Below are 21,901 nucleotides of genomic sequence, written 5' to 3'. Positions count from 1 at the left end.
TTCCTATACTGTTTGAAGCTATTTTATATCTCATATCTGAGAGGCTTTAAATCCTCTGAAATCAGAGACTTTACTCTCTGTGGGATATCATGTAATTGCCACTTGCCCCGTGCTGAATGTGGGTACTCAGTATAATTTAATTGATTTCAATATAGCAGAGAGGAACCACATTAATTTTACCCTTAGTGCCTTAGAGTCTTTGTATAAATACCAGTTGGAAAAAAATGGCATACCTTTACTCTAGAGCAGAGGTTCTTAACCCTGGGTCAACAAATTCCTAAAAGACTTGTGAATTGATTTTGAGGACCTGAAAAGTTATTTTCACTTATTGCTAACAAAAATTTAGCTTCCAATTATGAATTTAAAAATATTATCTTACTCTCTTTATTTTGTATGATTTCCTTTGTCTTCTCATACTTCTCTGAATTTCTCATAATCTATTATCACAATATTTTTCTATTGCATTCATGCATCATTGATAACATTTTTCACTTATCTTTAACTGAAATTTAACCTCCAAGTAGCAATAAAAATCATTCAGAAAAGGGGTCCATTTGCTCCATCAGACTATTAAAGAGATAAATAACATAGAAAAGATTTAGAACCCCTGTTGTAGGGCATCACAATAAGCCACTCTGAGGTGTTTTGTCAAAATCAAACCTGCTTCCCATTTTCCTTTCTGGATGAAATCAAAAACAAAAGAGAAAATATTTTCAAAATTTCAAACTAGATCGACATTTTGTGTGAAAAATTTTCAAACTTACAATCTTAAGATCAATTTTATAAAAGTAAGGTGAGAAAGTCACCTCACAAATATCACAGTAATTTGTCTTCATACTTTCCTAATAGATGTCACTAAGATGGAGCTTAGTGATAAAACTTTTCTAGGTATGACTTTGAATCTTATCCTATATAGCTACAATATCCTAGAAATAGTATGCTGACTTGATTGTCAGACCTATCTATACCCATATATAATTTTTGCCTAGAATATTCATCATTATAGTTAGGCTTTGTAGGCAGCTTCTAATAAGAAGGAATTAATATCTATGAAATGATTAAGGAAAATACACATAGAGAAGGATCTGGCAGAAATCACAAAATGCAGGAAGAGTTTTGGGGGGGGTCTTCCTGAGAAGGTGAATAAACATACTGTTGAAGTAAAACTCAGAGGGGGACAATTTTACTTTCAAGTACTTAAATTATTAAATGCTTAAATTATTGAAAAACTTGTATGATAGTTTGGATTTTAAATATGACTTGTTCTTGATAAGAATTCTAACCTGTTATCTTGCCAAAGGTCTGACAAGATAATTAATAAAAAACCTTTTTATCTTAAATTTTCTAGATTACTTGATTTGTTCTCAGAACATCAGCCTTAGAATAGCTGAGTTAATACATTTTATTTTAGAATCATTTTAAAAATAAGATATTTCTGCTTATTAGAAGGGAATATTTATTTTTAGAAATGATAATTTGTACATGTGTATGTGTTCCTACTTAACTTTGATGCTTTTCCAAGACACCAAAACAATGCTTATTAGATGAAAACATGTTCAAGAGGGAAATATTTATTAAAATAGATTTTTAAATCTCATTATACATTACTATATTTAATATCAACTCAGTTATATGAGAAAGAATGTGAAAGATATTTTGATATAAATTTAATTTTTGAACAAAATATGAATTTATGAGTGTCAGCAAAACATATTTTATATATATCTATTTTTTTTTACATTTTTGCAAGGCAATGGGGTTAAGTGACTTGCCCAAGGCCACACAGCTAGGTAATTATTAAGTGTCTGAGGTTGTATTTGAACTCAGGTACTCCTGACTCCAGGGCCAGTGGTCTATTCACTGCACCACCTAGCCACCCAACTTTCTTTTTTTTTCATGATGCTTGCCCTGAAAACATGACGTTTCTTTGCTCTCTTCTTTTTTAATTTTTTTTATTTATTTAAAGCAATGGGATTAAGTGACTTGCCCAAGGTCACACAGATAGGCAATTATTAAGTGTCTGATGTGAGATTTAAATTCAGGTTCCCCTGACTCCAGGGATGGTACTCTATTCATTATGCCACCTGCTGCTCTTCTTCTCTCTTTTCTATGTCTTTGAGCAAACTTTTCTCCTTGCTTGGAATGCCAGCCCTTCTCTCTTTCACCATTTGGAATTCCTAATACCTTTCAAGTGTGCAGCTAGGTGACACAATGGATAGAGTCCCACCCTGGAATCAGGAAGACTCATCTTCCTGAGTTTAAATCTAATTTTCTCTTTATTTTTCAACTGGTTACATATGCAAAAACAAGTTTAAGTATTCACTTCTCAAAACTTCTAAAAACCAATTCTCTCCCTTCCTCCCCCTCACTCCCCCCCCCCCCCCCCCCCCCCGCCAAATGGAAAAGCAAGTCACTTGATATGGGTTAAAAGCATGTACTTTCAAAACAAGAATTGGATCAGGATAGGAAACATAAATTCACTATTCCTGCCTCCTTGTTTGTAGAATGAAACTCAAGTGAATAAACATCTGGTGATGATGAGAGCTCATAGATGAAGCACTTAATGGAGTTTCACAGTCGATATAGTGTAGAATGGGAAAAAAATCCTATCTTCATAATTCCCATTCATAGATTTACTTATACCATTTGACCACAACTATAATAAATTCTTCATAAGAAAAGAGAATTCCTTTTTTTCAGTACCTTCCTATTCTCAATCTATTTTTGTCTGACAGTATATACTTAAGTGATTGGCTTGTGGAGGAAGGATAATAAGTTCCTCCTGACAAAAGAAGAATGACTGATATCAGTGATCCAGAAAATAACCCAATATTTTTTTAAAAGGTCTTCTCAAGGAAGGCTTGAGAGCAGATGAACAAAAGTCTAGGAGAAAGATCAATGATGCTATGAACATTTAGTAACTCACAAAGAATCAAGAATACTTGCCAGTTAGAAAGAACCAATTAGAATCTACACAAAAGCACAATCACATTATTTAATTTTTTAAATTACCACATGGAATGTCACTGGTCATCATCCAATGCCTGGAATGACATCCCTATTCCTTTCTACTTCCCAGGATGTCTCTCTTCCTATAAGACTCAAGTATCACTTTTGCATAAAGCCTGTACTAATTCCCCCAAACTACTCTCCCAAACTTCCTTGTATTTAGCTACCTTGGTTTTTTTTTTCAAGGCAAACGGGGTTAAGTGGCTTGCCCAAGGCCACATAGCTAGGTAATTATTAAGTGTCTGAGACCGGATTTGAACCCAGGTACTCCTGACTCCAGGGCCGGTGCTTTATCCACTACACCACCTAGCAGCCCCTACATTGTTTTTAAAATTATATATATATATGTATATATATATATATATATATATATAAATATTGCATATTTATAAAGTATTTGTACTTGATTTCTTTGTAGTTTTTCTGCATTCATTTATACACTTACCTCTTACCTGTTAGACAAACTTCTTTAGAGTTGGGATTATTTCATTCTTTGAATTTGTTTCCCATTAAATTATGAACTCCTTGAGATCAGGTACTATCTTTTGCATTCCCAGTGATTATAACAGTATCTGGCACATATGTGCTCAACATTTATTGAATACTGATTGCCTATCTAGGGTTTAATAAATACTTGCTTATTAATTGATCATGGATAATTTGATTTTGAAGGTTTAAATCAGGAATGGTTAGAATGCTTCTCTCTTCAGAGATGAAGAAATATTTGTTGTAGGTCCAAACATTCAATTAGCAATTATTTATTAAGTGGTTCTTTTACTTCAGGCAATTTGCTAAGTTCTGATTAAAAAATTTAAGTAGTAACTAAATTAAAAGAGTTTACATTCTAATGCAAGAGAATACACAAAAAATAGGCATATATATGGCATATAGAATAGACAAAAAATTAACTTTGAATGGAAGATACTAGTAACTGGAGAAGGGTGAAGGGGAGATTGGGATAAAAGCCTTCTCTTTAAGGTAGCATTTGAGCTGAGTCTTGAAGAAAGTCAAAATTTTAGAGCTAGAATGAATATTGTAGATTTTCTAGTCCAAGGATGAGAACCCTCAGATTTAGGGCGATGAAGTTAGTTATCCAAGTTCCCCCAAATAAGATAGTAAATGGCAGACCTGGAACTCAAACTCAGTGCCCTTCTACTACTACAAATCATGAATTAAAATTCTAAGTATTGCCATTCTTTAAAGGGGTGTCTATATGGTAGCAAATAGTTTCTGTTTAAGAAAAGAAACTCTAGATCTAGTCCTACTTGGAGGAGTGAGCACTCCTCAGAACAACCACCAGTTCCTAAGTGGGAAGGAGTATTCAAATTCTTCCAAAAACAAATATGAAATTTAAAATTCTCTGTTTTGGCTAAGATAGCAACACCAAAAACTTCATATTTTATATGGGTGTTTAAGAAAGAAAGCATTAAAGAAAACAGAGAAGATTAATCATGGGTGAACATGAGGAGAAAGGTAGATGAATAAGCAATGAAGAAGCAGAACTGATGTTATCTGGTGTTTGATGTTTTCTTCCATTTGTGAGATATGGTATAAGACCAGAATTTTCCTTACTGCTAATGATATTAAAATCTAAGGAATTGTGAAGGAACAAATATTTGTTCCATCTCTCAATCTGCATTAGTTACTATATGACTATCATGGTGAGGGGGTAGCAGGACTGAGAAAATTTCATTTTTCCCTCTGCATTTCAGAGGTCTCATTACTGCACTCTTAGTCAAAACATTACCCCAATGACTGATTACAGATACTGACCTAGTTAATGTTTCTTAAGGTTATTTTCCCCCCTTTTGCTTATTTGTCCACTTGAACACTTCTTGAAAAGCAGAAAGGCTGATGGCATGCAGTGTTAGACTCTAATTCCAGTTGTGTCAATAGCTCATTGTATGTCCTTGGCCAAATCACTTTCCTCATCTATAAAGTGATGTAATTGGACTAGATAATTTCCATGGTACCTTCAAGCTCTCATTTTATTAAATTTATGGAAAGAGGTTGCCATTTTTATATGTCTTCCTTTGGGTTTTTCCATGAAATTCTCCATTAATCTGATGTTAGATCTAGAACTCCTATTTAGCTTGAAGGCATTTGATTGCAAAAGTAACTATTCAAGTTGTTCACTTCATTATCTAAGAGTGAAGAGCACAAACAGTATATTTGAAGGTTCTTGAAAAATTTAGTTGGATAAATAAAAAAAATGTAAGAATGGTGCAATGCCCTCAGACTTGTTCTGTTTGATTTCCTTGTGGGAGTAGACAGGAGAAGGAATGGTGGAAGTGTTTTGGGGGATTTTGGAATCATGAAAAAGAATTGAGATGGAATTTGAAAATATTTGAAAATGATCAAACTTCAGAAAATGAATTAGAGCTGAAGAAAATAAGGACTAGGGAAAGAGCTAAGTAACTTATAAAGATGGAGGGTCAATAAAGGAGAAGAACTTAAGAAGGGTGAGAAGATAGTATCACAAAATAAGACAGTTGTTCAGGAGAAAAAGGGAAGGAGGGTTGCTATGACTGAGAAGTTTTAATGAGATATTAATGAGATGAGAAGAAAAGTAACAGCTCCTGAGTTGACAAATGCCCATTAGCAGATCGTAATAGCAATTCTCCAAGGGTTTCAAGGTGAAATCAAAAACAAGTAAAGAAAAAACAAGAAGTTATCTCTGATAGCAAGATTTCAGGAGGTGGGAGAACATGGTCCAAGGAAGAAGGTGAAGATGGCCACTGAATAACAAGGAGACAAGAAATAATTTCAAGACTCTTCTTGAAGAGGTGGATATTATATACTATAACAAGGAAACAGTGATTTTTCATCCAAGTAATACTTTTTTCCCACAGGTGCTGACAAGTAAATCTAGAAAAAATGGATTGCTGATAATAGGCTTTAGAGTTGAAAGGGACTTCAAGATCAGTGGATCTAATTCCCTTTTTTTCATTTAAGGAAACAATATGCAGAGAACTTAAGGTCAGTAAATGTTCAAGATAGGATTCAAAATGAAGTTTCTTTGATTCCAAATTTAGGGTCTTATCCCCTGCAATAGAGGTGTCAAAAAAAGGAAGAACACTCTCAAGTATTGACTGATCTAGATTAAATGTAACTGGGAAATAGTAAATGAAACTAATAAAAATACACTAAGACATAGATAACATTTACATTGAAAAATGAAGTCAATATATGGTCTATAGTGATCCTTTAGTACTGGTCAGGGCATCCCATTTCTATTTAAGTTTGATACTACTGCGCTACATCATGTTGCCTTTCTGGTTTTGTGTTTGGTGCTGAGAGGAATTGAAACAACTATTTGTTGACCTGAGAAGAACAAACCTGACAGAGAACAACCTGACAGAGGAATCTTTTGCTTTGTTTTACAAAATAGTCAACATGTATTTCTGGGGATGCATGTGTACATAAATGTGATATTGCCAGAAGAATCTAGAAAGCTTTGGTAAAAATTCTGAGGTCTTGGTCAAGAACCTGAAGACAAAAGGTGGTGTTTGCTTCATTTATGCAGATTAAAAAATAAGGGCTTCTCTAGAGAAAGGTAGATTTGGAAATGGAACTGCTGGTTGAGAAGATACAGTTGAGAATGGGATGCAGATTTCTATGCCAAAAGTTAAAATATGGCATCACAAAATCCTTACCAGGAATGGAGTGTGCCCATCAAGTGATAGTCAGAATTGCTTTTCTTGTAAATTTAATTATAAAGGGGAAAAAAATCACATGTACATATTCACCAAATTGTAAATTCTATAGATTCTAATAATGTAGGATAAGAAGTTAGCAGGAAGGATAGCTCTAAATTCGTAGGACACAACATCCAAAGAAAATGTCGAATATTTAATAATTGAACTATGGACTAAAATATAAATATAAATACACAAAATATAGATAAAAACAAGATAAATTATAGACCCTAATGACAAGAGACAAATTTAACTTCTCAAGTAGTTGTTAAGATTTTCCTGTGATGAAAACTATTAGTGAATATGATTTTAGAAAGTTATAAAAGAAGTATAAAAAGGGGTATGTCTGGAATGGCATCGAATTTTATTAAACTATATTTATATGAATAAAATTCAGTAGCCAAAAGAGGAATGTGTGGTGGAGGGCATTTAATTAAAGCTCAGTGAAGTGTGACTATTCAACAACTGATAAGTATGGTATATACCATTTCTACAGAAAGGGGAAATTGAGGTGTTCAAAGAAAAGACCAAAAGTGGGTCACAGAGGAGTTCTATTATATTAATGGTAGTCTTTAATTATTTGGACAAAAGTCTGAATTCCTTTTTAAGAATGATATCATTCTTTAAAATTTATATGTGGAAGCTCTGTTCTGGGCCTGATTTCACCAGAAAGGAAAAGCTAGTTGTTGGGGTAGAAAAGATGGAGAAACAATTATTCTCTCTTAAAATTTGTGTTAGAGGAGAGAAAAGCCAGGAATAACTTTGACATGCACCATAGATTTGAGATAGTAAATTTCAAAGTACTCAGAAAAAAAGACAAGTAACCTTGTAAAAATAAATTCCACAGGGGAAATTGGCCCAGGAAAGATAGCAAGTTCTTAGGAATGAAATAATAAAAACACAAAAAGATGATATAGTAAGAGGATTTAGGGGAAATTTGCTTATTACAAAATATATTGGACTTCTTCATTTGGGTTCTTCTTCTCTTAAATAAAGGGAAGATGATCTGTGTATTATAGCAGGGATTGGGTAGATGGGTGACCATCAACAAGATTTTATTTGAGATTCTAGAACTCTAAACAAATCAAATCCATTATCTTGATCTTTTCTGGGGAATGCTCACTATTTTTGTACTCCAGAAAACAGTTTAAACCATTTTAAGAGAAAAAAAAAACTTATGCTGTTATGTTTCTCAGTAAAAATAATAATGTTTGTAGATATCACTTATATTTTCATAAACTATATCCAAGCTTTTCAATTAATTATACCAATGAAACAAAGGAAACAAGCACAGGTTAATAAGCCAGACATGTCTCACTTAGGCTTGTTTCTTTAAATCTTTATGATTTTTTCTTTCCCAGAGACATCATCACAAGCCTTTGATGGATTTTTTGTCCCAGAATTACCTGTATTGTTTTCTTGTGTCATACCCAACAGCATTCGTCTCCCATATTTTAGTGGCCAGAACCCTTACAGTATTGAGGAATAAAATAAAGTTCAGCTGAAAAACAAAATATGAGAAAGACAAAATCAGTTATGCTTCAATTTGCTTTGTATAAATAAACATCAGCCTTCCTTCTGGGTACGTATCCTGGGATTCAGTCTTGAAAATCATTCAACCTATTCCTAGTTGGATTAAATATCTTAGAATGATCCATGCAATCTATTTACAACTCCAATATATACATATACATAACATATATATATATATATATATATGCTATGAATTAGTACATTTTACTTGTGCACTTAAAGTTAAACATTGCATTGGTTGATAGATATCTTTCACAAAGAGTGAAAAGAAGTACATAGGAAACAGAAACTGACTGCTTTATTTATTTACTGCTTTATTTCTGACAGGTCTTAAGCACCTATAAGATGACATTCTTTAATTGTGGTATATCAATGAATCTTATACGCAAGATTTTTTTAAAATTAACAATCATTTATTAAGGTTGAATGGTGTACTGGATTATGAGCTATCTTTTGATTCAGGAAGACAAGGATTCAAGGTCCTCTTTTGACACATAATATTTGTCTTACCCCTGGGTAAATTATTTAATTTTTCAAACTTTATTTTTAAAATGAAATTGAATTTTGTTTATGTAATAAATATTTTATTTCAGTTCAAAGAACCAAATAAGCACTTCCATAGCACAATACAATAGAAGACTATTCTAAATTGTAGTCACCAAGTTCAGTTGATAGGAGGAGTTTCTTCCCTGGGAAGACCTCTATACCAATTAAATCACATATCTAATATAGCCAAGCACTAAATTAGGTACTGGAGATATCACATAAAGTAATATAAAATATTCTCTGACCTCAAGGAGCTTTCCTGTCTTCCAGAGAAAAGAATATATTAACAGAAAAGTAAATACAAACATAAAAGACATGCAAAACATTGATATACCTAGATTCTCTCAGAAACCACGTGCATATTCCAGGGGAAGAAATCTAGTTATTCTTTGGGGTATAAGATGTTTAGTGTACAAAATATTGTCTATCTAGTCCAGCAAGCACTTTTTGACATGAGGGAACAATATGGAATAATGAAACAACTTGCATTTGAAATTTGTTTATGACAACTTTTAATCATTTAACCATATACCAGTTACTGCACTTCCAAGCCTCAATTTATTCTCAGTGAGATAAGTATAATGGTAATTGTATTTCTTATTTCTTTATTAAGTTATTATTTTAAATGATATACATATAAATATGCTTCAAAAACTTCAAAATGGCACATAAATCCCATCTATTGTTAATGAATAGTTTACTTCAGTGTTGAAAGGGGACAGGGTAGGAAATGAGAAAACTAAATTTTTCAATGTTAGGCCTAGGCTATGTACCTTGCTCTTTATTTCTTCCTTCTTTCAAACACCTGAAGTGGTCCTAGATTTCATATCTTGCATATTTAAAGATTTGCTTTTTAAAGTTCTTGTCTCAGTCCACCTGCAGGAATCCCACAGGCTTTGTTAATAAAACTTCTTATGTGGAAAAAAGTCAGAACTTGTCTGAATAATGTGAAACTGTCCATTTCTTAGTGAATTCTAAGTGACTGGGCCTCTCCTGGGGATTTGGCCAGGTGTTTAACTCAAATGAAATATTTTTCTTAGTGTAATTTTTTTCTTTTTTAGAAAGGTTTTATTTATTTTAAGTTTTACAATTTCCCCCCAATCTTGCTTCCCTCCCCCCACCCCCACAGAAGGCAGTTTGTTAGTCTTTACATTATTCACATAGTATGCATTGATATAAGTTGAATGTGATGATGGAGAAATCATATCCTTAAGGAAGAAACATATAGTATGAGATATAGCTGAATTACATAATAGGACAATTTAAAAAAATGAAATTAAAGGTACATAGAAAGTCTTTGGTCTTTGTTTAAACTCCACAATTCTTTCTCAGGGTACAGTTGGCATTCTCCATCACAGATATCCCAAAATTATGCCTGATTGTTGCCCTGTTGGTATGAGTAAGTCCATTAAGGTTGATCATCACTCCCATGTTGCTGTTAGGGTGTACAGTGTTTTTATGGTCCCGCTCATCTTACTCAGCATCATTTCATACAAATCATTCTAGGCTTCCCTGAATTCCCATCCCTCCTGGTTTCTAATAGAACAATAGTGTTTCATGACATACATATACCACAGTTTGCTAAGCCGTTCCCCAATTGATGGACATTTCCTCAGGTTCCATATCTTTGCCACCACAAACAGAGCTGCTAAGAACATTTTTGTACAGGTGATGTTTTTACCCTTTTTTTCAAAATAGACCCAGGAGTGGTATTGCTGGATAAGAGTGTATGCACATTTTTATTTCCCTTTGGGCGTAGTTCCAAAGTGCTTTCCAGAAAGGTTGGATGAGTTCACAGCTCCGCCAAACAATGTATTAGTGTCCCAGATTTCCCACACCCTGTCCAACATTGATTATTGCCCTTTTTGATCATATTGGCCAGTCTGAGAGGTGTGAGGTGGTATCTCAGAGATGTTTTATTTTGCGTTTCTCTAACAATTAGTGATTTAGAGCAATTTTTCATATGACTAGGATTTCTTTGATTTACTCATCTATGAATTGCCTTTGCTTATCCTTTGACCATTTGTCAATTAAGGAATGGCTTGTCTTTCTTAAAAAATTGACTCAGTTCTCTGTATATTTTAGAGATGAGTCCTTTGTCAGAAATCCTAGTCATAAAATTGTTTCCCAATTTACTATATTTCTTTTGATCTTGGTGATAGTGGTTATGTGTATGCGAAAGATTTTAATTTAATGTAATCAAAATTATCTAGTTTATTTTTAACGGTGTTCTCCATCTCTTTGGTCATAAACTTGCTTCCCTTTCCATAGATCTGACAGGTAAACTAGTCCTTGATATTCCAGTTTGCTTATAATATTGTTTTTTATGTCTAAATATTGTATCCATTTTGATCTTATCTTGGTATAGGGTATGAGTTGTTGGTATAATCTAAGTTTCTTCCATAGAAACTTCTAATTTTCCCAACAGATTTTATCAAAGAGAGAGTTTTTATTCCAATAACTGGACTCTTTGGGTTTATCAAATAGCAAATTACTATAATCATTTCCTGTTATTGCACCTAGTCTATTCTACTAATACACCACTCTATTTCTTACCCAATACCAGACATAACCTCATTTTAATGAATGAACAGATCAAGCATCAACTTATAGAAAGAATTAATTATTTTATTCTAGATAATGACAATAATGAAACAACAGACCAAAATCTATGGGATAAACTTAAGGCAGCTGTCAGGGGATATATTATATCTTTAAATTCTTAAATATGTAACTAAAAAAATTAGAGAAAGAACTAATTAAACCCCACCAGTTAAATACCAAATTAGAAATTCTAAAAATTAAAGGAGAAATTAATGAAATTGAAAGCAAAGAACCATATTGAACTAATAAATAAAACCAAGAGCTGGTTTTATGGAAAAACCCAATAAAATTGATAAACCTCTGGTCAATTTGATTAAAAAAAGAAAGAAGAAAACAAAATTATGAGTATTATAAATGAAAAATGTGAACTCACCACCAATGAGGGGGAAATTAAAATAATAATTTGAAATAATTTTGCCCAACTCTATGCCAATAAATTTGATAATCTAAATAAAATGGATGAATATTTACAAAACTATAAGTTGCCCAGGTTAAATGAAGAGGAAATTAAATACCTAAATAACCCTATCTCAGAAAAAGTAATTTAACAAGACATTATTGAACTCCCTAAGAAAAAAAATCTCCAGGGCCAGATGGATTCATAAATGAATTCCTTCAAAGATTTAAGGAACAACTGATTCTAATTCTATATAAACTATTTGGAAAAATAGGTGAAGATGGAACTCTGCCTAACTCTTTCTGTGACATCAATATGGTGCTGATACCTAAATCAGGAAGAGTTAAAACAAAGAAAGAAAATTATAGACCTATCTCCTTGATGAATATAGATGCAAAAATCTTAATGTAATTTTTGATATGATATGATTCTCATGCCATTCAGACTTTATTTTATTGCTACTGAATTATACTTTAGGAATACATTTACTTATCTGTGGGATGAGGGCAACCAGTTTAACTGCTAGCAGACTAGTCGCTGTGCCTTTGTGTCCTGCAGGGCCATATTTGTTCATAGTTATTGATCAGTTAAAGCAAAAACTTCATTGTGTTCTATCATTGGATGGTCATGCCACAATACTAAATATCATGATTAATCATCAAATTTATTTAGTACTAAAAGAGTATATCAGTTTGAGGAATTAGATGTAAAAGAGACAAAAGTAATTTGAAAAAAATGGTTCAGTATTTGGAAACCCCCCAAACATAAATTACTTGAAGAGAAGATTCCAAATTTGACAAGAATTTCTGGAAAAAGTGGAAACTACAGGGGCGGCTAGGTGGCGTAGTGGATAAAGCACCGGCCCTGGAGTCAGGAGTACCTGGGTTCAAAAATGGTCTCAGACACTTAATAATTACCTAGCCGTGTGGCCTTGGGCAAGCCATTTAACTCCATTTGCCTTGCAAAAACCTAAAAAAAAATACAAAAAAAGTGGAAACTACTTTGCTAGAAACTAGGCATTCACAGCAATATCTTATAGACTATATAATAATCTCAACTTGAATACAAAAGGTTACATAATAAAGAAAGAGACTTTAAGAAGACAACAATCAAAGAGATAATTTTTTTTAGATTTTTCAAGGCAATGGGGTTAAGTGGCTTGCCCAAGGCCACACGGCTAGGTAATTATTAAGTGTCCGAGGTTGAATTTGAACCCAGGTACTCCTGACTCCATGGCCGGTGCTCTATCCATTGTGCCACCTAGCCGCCCCCTAAAGAGATAATTTTTAACCTAACATGGGATGTGTAATCATAAAAAACAAGAAAACAAATTCATTACATAAAATTTAAATGCTTTCACAGAACTGAAATTGCAGATAGAATAAGAAAAATTGTAGAAAGGGGAAAATATTAATGATAATCATGGTAGAAACATTTGTTATCAAAGTTAAATGAGAAACAATTATTTCCTGGTTCTTACTTTATTCTACATGAATTCATATTGATTCCTATGCCTTTCTAAATATTTCATTTTTGTCATTTATCATGGTGAAGTAGTGATTTTAATTATATGCCTAGACTCTGTTCCTTCCCTTTTTCAAATGTCAAGACTATGATTTCATGAGGTATAAAGTCCATGCTTCCTTCACTCCATTATTATCCAGATTTTTCCTTCTCCTTCCTAGCAACCTTGCCCCTGAGCTAGTGCTTTCTTTTTTTTTAAACACTTTCTGCTCTGCATCCTAATTATCTCAATACATTTATGTGTTTTCTTTATTCATTTAAATATAAATTCCTTGTAGTTAGGATCATTTTTTTTCATTTGCTTATCTTTGTCCTTCAGTGCATAATAACATTGGCACATAAAAAACACTATAACAACATTTTCTATATTACTATCATTAATGAGTTTATTTTTGTTTGTTTCCAGTTCTTTGATCTCACACAAAAAAGTATTGCAATGAATATTTTGATACATACATACCTGAGCCCTTTGATCTGTCTTTGACTTAGGTAAGGAAGACAGATATTCCTATCAGTGGGATCTGTGGACCAAATTCTATGATATTATACTCACTAAAGTTATATCAGATTCCAAGCTCTCTGCTCTTTTTCAGTGGTGGCTTGTGTGTTTGTGACTCTATGTGACTGACTTTGGCTTCTCGGTTCTTTAATTCTTTTTTCCCCCAACTATATTAATTTTTCTATAACTAGGAAGCTATTGATTTGGGCTATGAGGTTCCAGAGTTTTAATTTAGTTATTTTTTCATGAAGTAAGTTTTCTCCCCCCTCTGGTTCTAAGAGATCTGGGCATGATTTCAATTCATATTAGGTCCAGGTTCTCAGGTAGTCCAATGCTTTTAACATTATCTTTTCTTGCATAATTGAAAGATAAATAAAGAAGCAAAGGAACAGAAAATTAAATATATCAGTCTTCACAAAAAGTAGTTGAGTTGCTGGAGCAGGATCACTGGATGTAGTCATAATACTTTATTCTTTTTCTTATAATGGGGATTAAAAATCTAAGAGCAGGTATATAGAAAGAGGAGAGTGAGTGTTTTCAGGAATGAAAATTATTGTGACAAATACTCTAAGAGATAATTACTTCTATTAGAAAGTTTAAAAAATTTTTGGTAAATATTTAGAAATGAATGTGGAGAAACCAGAGGGAGTTTAGAGAAGTATGATAGCATAATCTTTTGAATATAATACATGTTTAGGGAAGGGTTGTTTAAGTGAAAGAGTGGATCAAACAAAATTGTAGAAATTTGAATTGTTTGCAGAATATTAAAAAGTGTGATAACTTTCAATATTGATTAAAGGTGAAGAAATGTTAGTTAAAATATGGAGTGACATATTTATAGTAAGGGTTATTGAACATCAAAATAATGTGCTGATAATGGTTGTGGGCTAGCTATCCTGCATATGTTTAAGAAAAAACAATTAAATATTTTTCTTGACTGATTTATGGGGTAAGATGGATAAGAATATAATAGTTGTTCAGTCATTTTCAGTCATGTCCAACTCTGATTCGATTTCAGGTTTTCTTGGCAAAGCTACTAGAGAGGTTTGTCATTTCCTTCTCCAGCTCATTTTCCATATTAGGAACCTGGGGGAAAAGATCTGACCATGGCACCCTAGTGTTAAAATATTTCTAGTGACTTCTATCCTTCTTAGACTCAAATAAAAACTCAATATGTTTAAAGACCTTCATAATTGGAATACAACCTATCCTTTTTAGATATTTCACATTACTTTCCTTCATACATTCTATAATATCCATAGGAAAAATGATCAGCTTGTTATTGCTTAAACTCAGAACGCCATTTCTGAACATTTTTCTCTTTGCATTATTCTCATAATTTAAAAGTACTCCCTTCAACTCCAGTACAACTTCTTACATGATATCTTTACTAATTTCACCTCTCCTTCCACAATTCTAGGGTCAACAAGAAGAATTTATTAAGCACTTACAATGTGCTGGGCGCTATGGCAAGTTATCCTATATTTACTTATGTAATTCTTTAACAGTGCTTAAAATCATGGCATGGTGCTGACCCTGAGATCTTAACAATTGTGCTTGTGAAAAAAAGGCTTCATCAGTTTCCACCATATTGGAAATTCTGCAAGTGTGCTACCATTAGTAGATGATGTCTGCCCTAAAAAAGCCACATGGTGATGAACTTTTTAACATGACATATCAGGTAAGGAAGAAAAAAATAGTCCTCTATCTGCAAATAGCATAATGATAGAAAGGACGAAGTTGCTAGAATAAGATCTGTACAAGATAAGAAAAAATAGATTGGTTATGTTCTGAACCATTGGAAAGAATAGTTACATCCTTGAGATCACAGATCAATTAAAGTATCATAGCACTTGTATTCACTGGGAGAGTGTAAGTTTTCTAAAAGAGTCTGTTTTTTCACTTTTCTATTTGTATTTTAGAGGTACTAGGGAAACACTGGCTTTTATTGAACACAGGGTTGACATCATCAAGCTTTAGGAATATCACTTTGGAGGAGGGACTGGTGAAGGGGAAAGACAGAAAGCAGGGAGACCAACTAGGAGTTTATTGTAATAATCTAGGCAAAAGGTTATGAGGGCCTGGATTGGCTTGATAAGACTTGCAGAGGCAGATTCAATACAAAATGGTATTTGCATGTAAAGAACTTTGTAATAATTAAAGTTAATTATAAATGTTAATTATTATCAAGGCTAGAGGAAGTCTGTAAAGTGTGTGGATTCTGGATTTCAATAAGTGGGATCTAATTAGTTAGCTGAGTCATACCCTGGTGAGAATTGACATGTGCTCATGCATGCTATGATGAGTCCTTCTTTGACAGAATGAGCTCATGCTGGCCTCCCACTTCTCTGGAATTAGATTTTTTCTTTTTTAATGTTGTTTTTTCTTTTGGACTATAATTTTTATTTATTAATATTGCATCCTCCCAATTAGATTGTATTTTTTTTAAAAACAGCCAGAGTTATGACTAAAGTCTTCCTACTATTTTACCAAAGAGAATGATATATTTTGCATATAATATATATCTGAAGACAATGTGTGTTTTGTATATATGTGTTGAGCATTAATTTTGCCTCCTATATGATGGATGCATTGTTCTAAAAATAGGACAAATTATGATTTTAGTTTCTGCCCTTAAAGAAATGACAATTATAATTTCCAGAAGATATTAATGGACAACAATTGCAATTTGAAAGCCACTCCATTAAAAAGAGTACACTAACCTGTGATTTCCTTCAATGTGATTAAAATATATAGTGAAACATGAATTCATGATTTTGCTTGTGGACAACAGTCATCCTTTGCACAAACTCTCTACAGTCTCTGTCTCTCCTCTGCCTGCCTGAAATATTGGCTATCACTTTAATTCTAAATATGTCAATACTGGAAGGAAAAATCACCCAAAGGAAGCTAGAGTCTGGAAAAAACAAAAACAAGACAGCCAGCACCCATATAGGGGATTTCTTTTTTCCCTTTGCCTTTGATTCCTTGCTCTCTACCCACAAAGTACTGTGGCCATGTTACTAGAATATAGGTGATTGCATCTCTGTTTACATAAAATAATACTATTGGATTTTCCCTTAAATATTAATATTTCTTTCCTATTTTGCCAATGAATTAATATGGACTTAAGTGGAAATACTGTTGAATTGAATTACCCTGTGTAAAATTGAGTACATGGGAAAAAGATCTCACAGCAGCTAATATCTCTGTAAAGCAGATGTCTAAGCTCTAAGCAATGCTAATGTTTTATACCAAGTGACAAAGAGCATCATGGAATTCTAAAATAAGAAAAGAATAAAGATAATCCCTTGAAGTCCAGTATGGTGGGATTTAACTTACTTGGGAACTAGTTTATATAAGGTTATTTTTTCACTTACAAGAAAAATAAGCCACCAAGATATCAAAAACAAGCCAAACCAAGAAGCATTATTAGGTACTTTTGTGACTCTAAATGTAATGACTTCTGACATTAAAATTCTGAACATGAGAAATTAAATAAGGCCTATTCCTTTCATTTTAATGCACAGCAAAGACCCTTGTTGTATAGTTGTGAAACTCATTCTAGCATCATTTTAATAAATTCTACTCTGGCTACATTGTGGCTGAGAAGCTCTGGCTTCACGTTCATGCATTCAGAGAATGCAGTTACAAATGTGTCTATCTATCTATCTATCTATCTATCTATCATCTTAAATTTTATTCATTTAAGGCAATGGGGTTAAGTGACTTGCCCAAGGTCACACAGGCAATTATTAAGTGTCTGAGGCTGGATTTGAACTCAGGTCCTCCTGACTCAAGGATTGGTGCTCTATTCACTGTACCACCTAGCTGTCCTGCTCTGTATATTTCTAAAATGAGGTTTCAGATGATTTTGCTTCAGAATAAGGTACTAAGACTTCCTTAGCATTCACAATGTAGACTGAGAAATCTTGTGAATAAGTAGGTCTAGTTTTGTTTCATGACTTTAAAAGTTAAAGCAGAATGCACACACACACACACACACACACACACACACACACACACAAACAATTTCATCCAAAAGACATTGCACTCATTCTCACATTCAATTTATTAAGTTTGGAATGAATAAATAACCTTACTGAACTGATATTGGAATCCTGGTTATCTAAATAATACAAATCAATATTAATACATTAATACTTCTAACATTTAAATAGACATTAGAAAATGATATACTACTAGAAATCTGCTATAGAAGGGACTTTGAGCCTGGAGTTCATGAACTTTGTTGTTGTTTTTTTAAATCATCATAATTCTATTTAAATGCAATTAGATGGAATAGCAGATAGAATGCTGGGCCTAGAGTCAAGAGGACCTATGTTCAAATCTAGTTTCAGATACTTACTAAGTTGTATGACTCTGGTGACTTAACCTCTGTTTGTCTCAGTTTCCTCATATGTAAAATGGGGCTATCATATCATATATGATACCATATAATATCATATACCTCCCATGGTGACTGAGAAGACTAAATGAGAATAATTAAATGCTTAGTATAATTACTGACACATAGTAATCATTAAATAAATATAGCTATTATTATTTTTGTTAACTACTACTTCTATTATCCCAACTATTACCTGTAATTCCTATGTTTTTTTCATTTATGTATTAAAAGCATTTCACTGGTATGAAAAGGGTCTATGATACAGAAAAGTAAAAAAAAATTTTCTTTAGGTTTGTCACTAAAGCAGCAGATCACCAAGTTCCTTTCCTAAATTCCTTTGAGACAAAAAAAACCAAGTATGACTGTAAACCCTAGGGAAAAAATATGGTAAAGAATAGATACTGATATTTATAACAGCGAATAGCTGAGGGGATTATTGAATTATTGAATTATTTTGTCAATATGTGCATCCTGGGCATTTACAGAAGAGCAGTAACTAGTGATTTTTAGTAGCCTAGACAAGTGGTATAGATGGGGCTCTCAAAAATCTTCTCTATAATAAGTAGTATAAATTCGATTGAGCAGGAGGGAGAATTAGTTATTAAACTGGTTCACAGGTGGAAATTGTTAACAAAGCTCTAGTAGTTTCTAATTGTAATGTACACCTTTTTAACTTCTTTTCTTTCTGGCTCTTTAGACTTTTCTCCATGCCACTGCAACATCCTCATCTTGGAAGTTCACTTTGATCCTGGAATCATTACATTGGAAATATATTCTACTCCTTCCTCTGATTGACTGATTCTCCCAGATGCACCATTATAAAAAAAAAAAGTTCTCAGACTAACCATTTCTTCATTCCTCTCAGGGCTCTACTCCTTTAACTCTCTAGACTCTACCAGGTCTTCAGATACCTCCCCTTCCCCCTTTTAGCTACTTTCACTGTGTTACCACACTATGATCTACAAAGAAATTTAATGGTGGGCAAAACAAGATATTACCTTGTGTATGGGAATGTTTTATGTGTGGCAATTTCTATTAAAATATTAGATATGTAAAACTAGAAAAAAGGTGGGAAATTTATAGAGCAAGAGCTAAAGATAATAAATGGACAGTCCAAATTATATACTGGTATACCCAAGATAATAAGAATAAAAGGAAGTTTTTCACTGGACCACTCTTCAATGGAACATTATATCAAAGCATAGGCAAAACCATATAGCAGGAGAAGACTTAGAGAGGGTACAATTGGCATTATAGGAAGTAATACATCAACATCATGTGTCCATCAAAAAACACTTCATGATCTTCAAAATTACACTGAGCCACAGATATTATGCTACTTATTTCTAGAATGGTATGAATACCTAGTAATTTTCAAATATGGTGGAGCTCCTTTTTCCTAAAGATAACTGATGAAAAAAATGCTACTGGGACATACAAGCTTAGTGTTTAATTCTTAATTCTTTTGGACAAATTTTGTATTAACATTGTACTAATAGTCACTGCAAAGGAATTTCTTTCTATAAAAGAAAGCCAATTTGAATTATATGCTAGAGAAAGGTTAATACCTTGAATACCCTCTACTAAATCAGAAAGAGTCCAGCTTGAATTGCATCCCACTTCCTTAATAAGTAAGTGAGTCCAGCAACTTTATGAGTCCTGGAATGAGCTGTCTAGAATAATTTGTCATTCCTAGAAAACACTACTGAACCTTAACTCTTATTGATGGGAACCAATCTTTTTGAGCTTGTGTATTCATAGCCTTTGATGACCCAGCACAAATCTCAAATAGATTATCTGCTACTAGAGAAGAATACATTTTTTTTCAAGTGTGGTAAGGCATGGTAAAATAAATAAGTATACCTGCATTATTTAATCCTATTCATACTGAGTGAAAAAAAATTTAAAAACCTAAATACCTATGATATATTGACCATGAAAGCCTTTCAGGACTTAATCAGATTCTGAAAGTCAGTCACACAACCATCAGTAAATGCAAAGCAATGTCAAGCCACATGTGAAATATCATTTTCTATCATTTCCTGGTCTCTTTTCTCCAAGAAATTTACAAGTCCCATGGATGTTAATTAAAATATTTGAAAGTGATGCAAGCATGTAGTGGATATGAGGGGAGTCAGTAATCAATGTATTGGCACAACTAGATTGCATTACCTTTTAGGCAGGGCTGGGGAGTCATAGATTTGGAAGAGGGGAGGTGAATGGCGAAGAGAGATATGCCAGTCCTGATGACCAGAATGAATAGTTTATCTCCATTAACTCACAATACTGTCATAGGGTTAATATATCTCACTACCTTATTGCCTAAATTTGTTTATGAGTGGAAGAGGAATTCTAAATGGAGCTATGCAATAATTATAATGATATGGCAGAGGGTTACTATCTACCCACAGCTAAAATCTTCCCATGTTTATAGTTAGAAGAAAACACCTCCATGCTCTCCTTATAGGATTTCCCCTATGTGAAATGGAAACCTTAGGTATCACCAATTCGTTTTGAAAATGACATAAGGGGCAGCTAGGTGGTGCAGTGGATAAAGCACCAGCCCTGGAGTCAGGAGTACCTGGGTTCAAATCTGGTCTCAGACACTTAGTAATTACCTAGCTGTGTGTCCTTGGGCAAGCCATTTAACCCCATTTGCCTTGCAAAAAAAAATGAAAATGACATAAGTTCAAACTCCATTCATTTTTGGTTATATTGCTTCAGTATGGGTGACTGAATACCCCACCCCCAACATATTAGCATGGTCTCAAAGAATTCCTACCATTCATGTTGGGGGAATAGTTTCATTATCTTAACCCTTCTCCTATGGATCAAATTTTCAAAGATTTTCATCAGATAGGCATATGCCATTTTCTTGCATCTACTAAATATCCAAATCCTTAACATTAATGCAGTTTAGTCTCTCTTCTTTTGTCCTGGGAATGAATCCCAAGTCAAACTCAATAGTAATTTTTCCTCTCCTATCACATCTGGATTTTCCTATTCCTTCATTCTAAGATGAAAGCTAAAATTCTTTTGTTTTTGCTTCTTTAACCAGGGATTTGGAGCAATCTTTTATTTTGTTCTTAATAGTATTCAGTCTTTCTTTACAAAACTCTTATTTCATATTCTTTGGGAATTAGTGAATGCCTTTTGATCATATCTTTGTGTAAGTTAACTATAACTGTTAGACTCTTAGATATTCAGCTTTTTAAATGAACTCTCTCCCTTTTATATTGCTTTTGTTATTGTGAGAGATTTTTAATTTCATGAAATTAGAATTCTCTATTTTATTTTTTGTGGTTACCTCTAGCTCTTTTGGAGTTAAGAATAATCAGATGATTTATCTTCTCCAATGCCAATGGTATTATCTTTACTATTCAGCATACCTTTGCTTTTAAGAGATGACTGGTATTTGGAGTAAGATATTGGTCTAAATAATTTATGCCAAACCTCTTTCCAGTTGTTACAATGTTTCTTGCCTAATTGGGAGTTATTCCTAAAATAATTTTAAGTTTTTGAATTTATCTAACTTTTCCAGGTTCCATTGATCTACTTTTCTATTTTTTTTAGGTTTTTTTTTTGCAAGGCAAATGGGGTTAAGTGGCTTGCCCAAGGCCACTCATCTAGGTAATTATTAAGTGTTTGAGATTGGATTTGAACCCAGGTACTCTTCCTGA

At 33.1% G+C, this 21,901-nt stretch overlaps 1 protein-coding gene across 2 annotated transcripts in view; it reads right to left on the bottom strand.

The window, feature by feature from the left end:
* Positions 1 to 21,901, bottom strand: part of PTH2R (parathyroid hormone 2 receptor) — a 156,907-nt gene that overhangs the window by 15,892 nt on the left and 119,114 nt on the right. For both annotated transcript variants that reach the window (XM_074191487.1, XM_074191486.1), the window contains exon 10: positions 8,114 to 8,208. In XM_074191487.1, the coding sequence (XP_074047588.1) occupies positions 8,114 to 8,208 (95 nt within the window). The remainder of the gene's footprint in view (positions 1 to 8,113; positions 8,209 to 21,901) is intronic.

This window comes from Macrotis lagotis, chromosome 6 (genome assembly GCF_037893015.1).
Source record: "Macrotis lagotis isolate mMagLag1 chromosome 6, bilby.v1.9.chrom.fasta, whole genome shotgun sequence".
Taxonomy (NCBI): Eukaryota; Metazoa; Chordata; class Mammalia; order Peramelemorphia; family Peramelidae; genus Macrotis; species Macrotis lagotis.
Note: the sequence above shows the minus strand (reverse complement) of the source record. Positions and strands in the feature narration are given on the sequence as shown.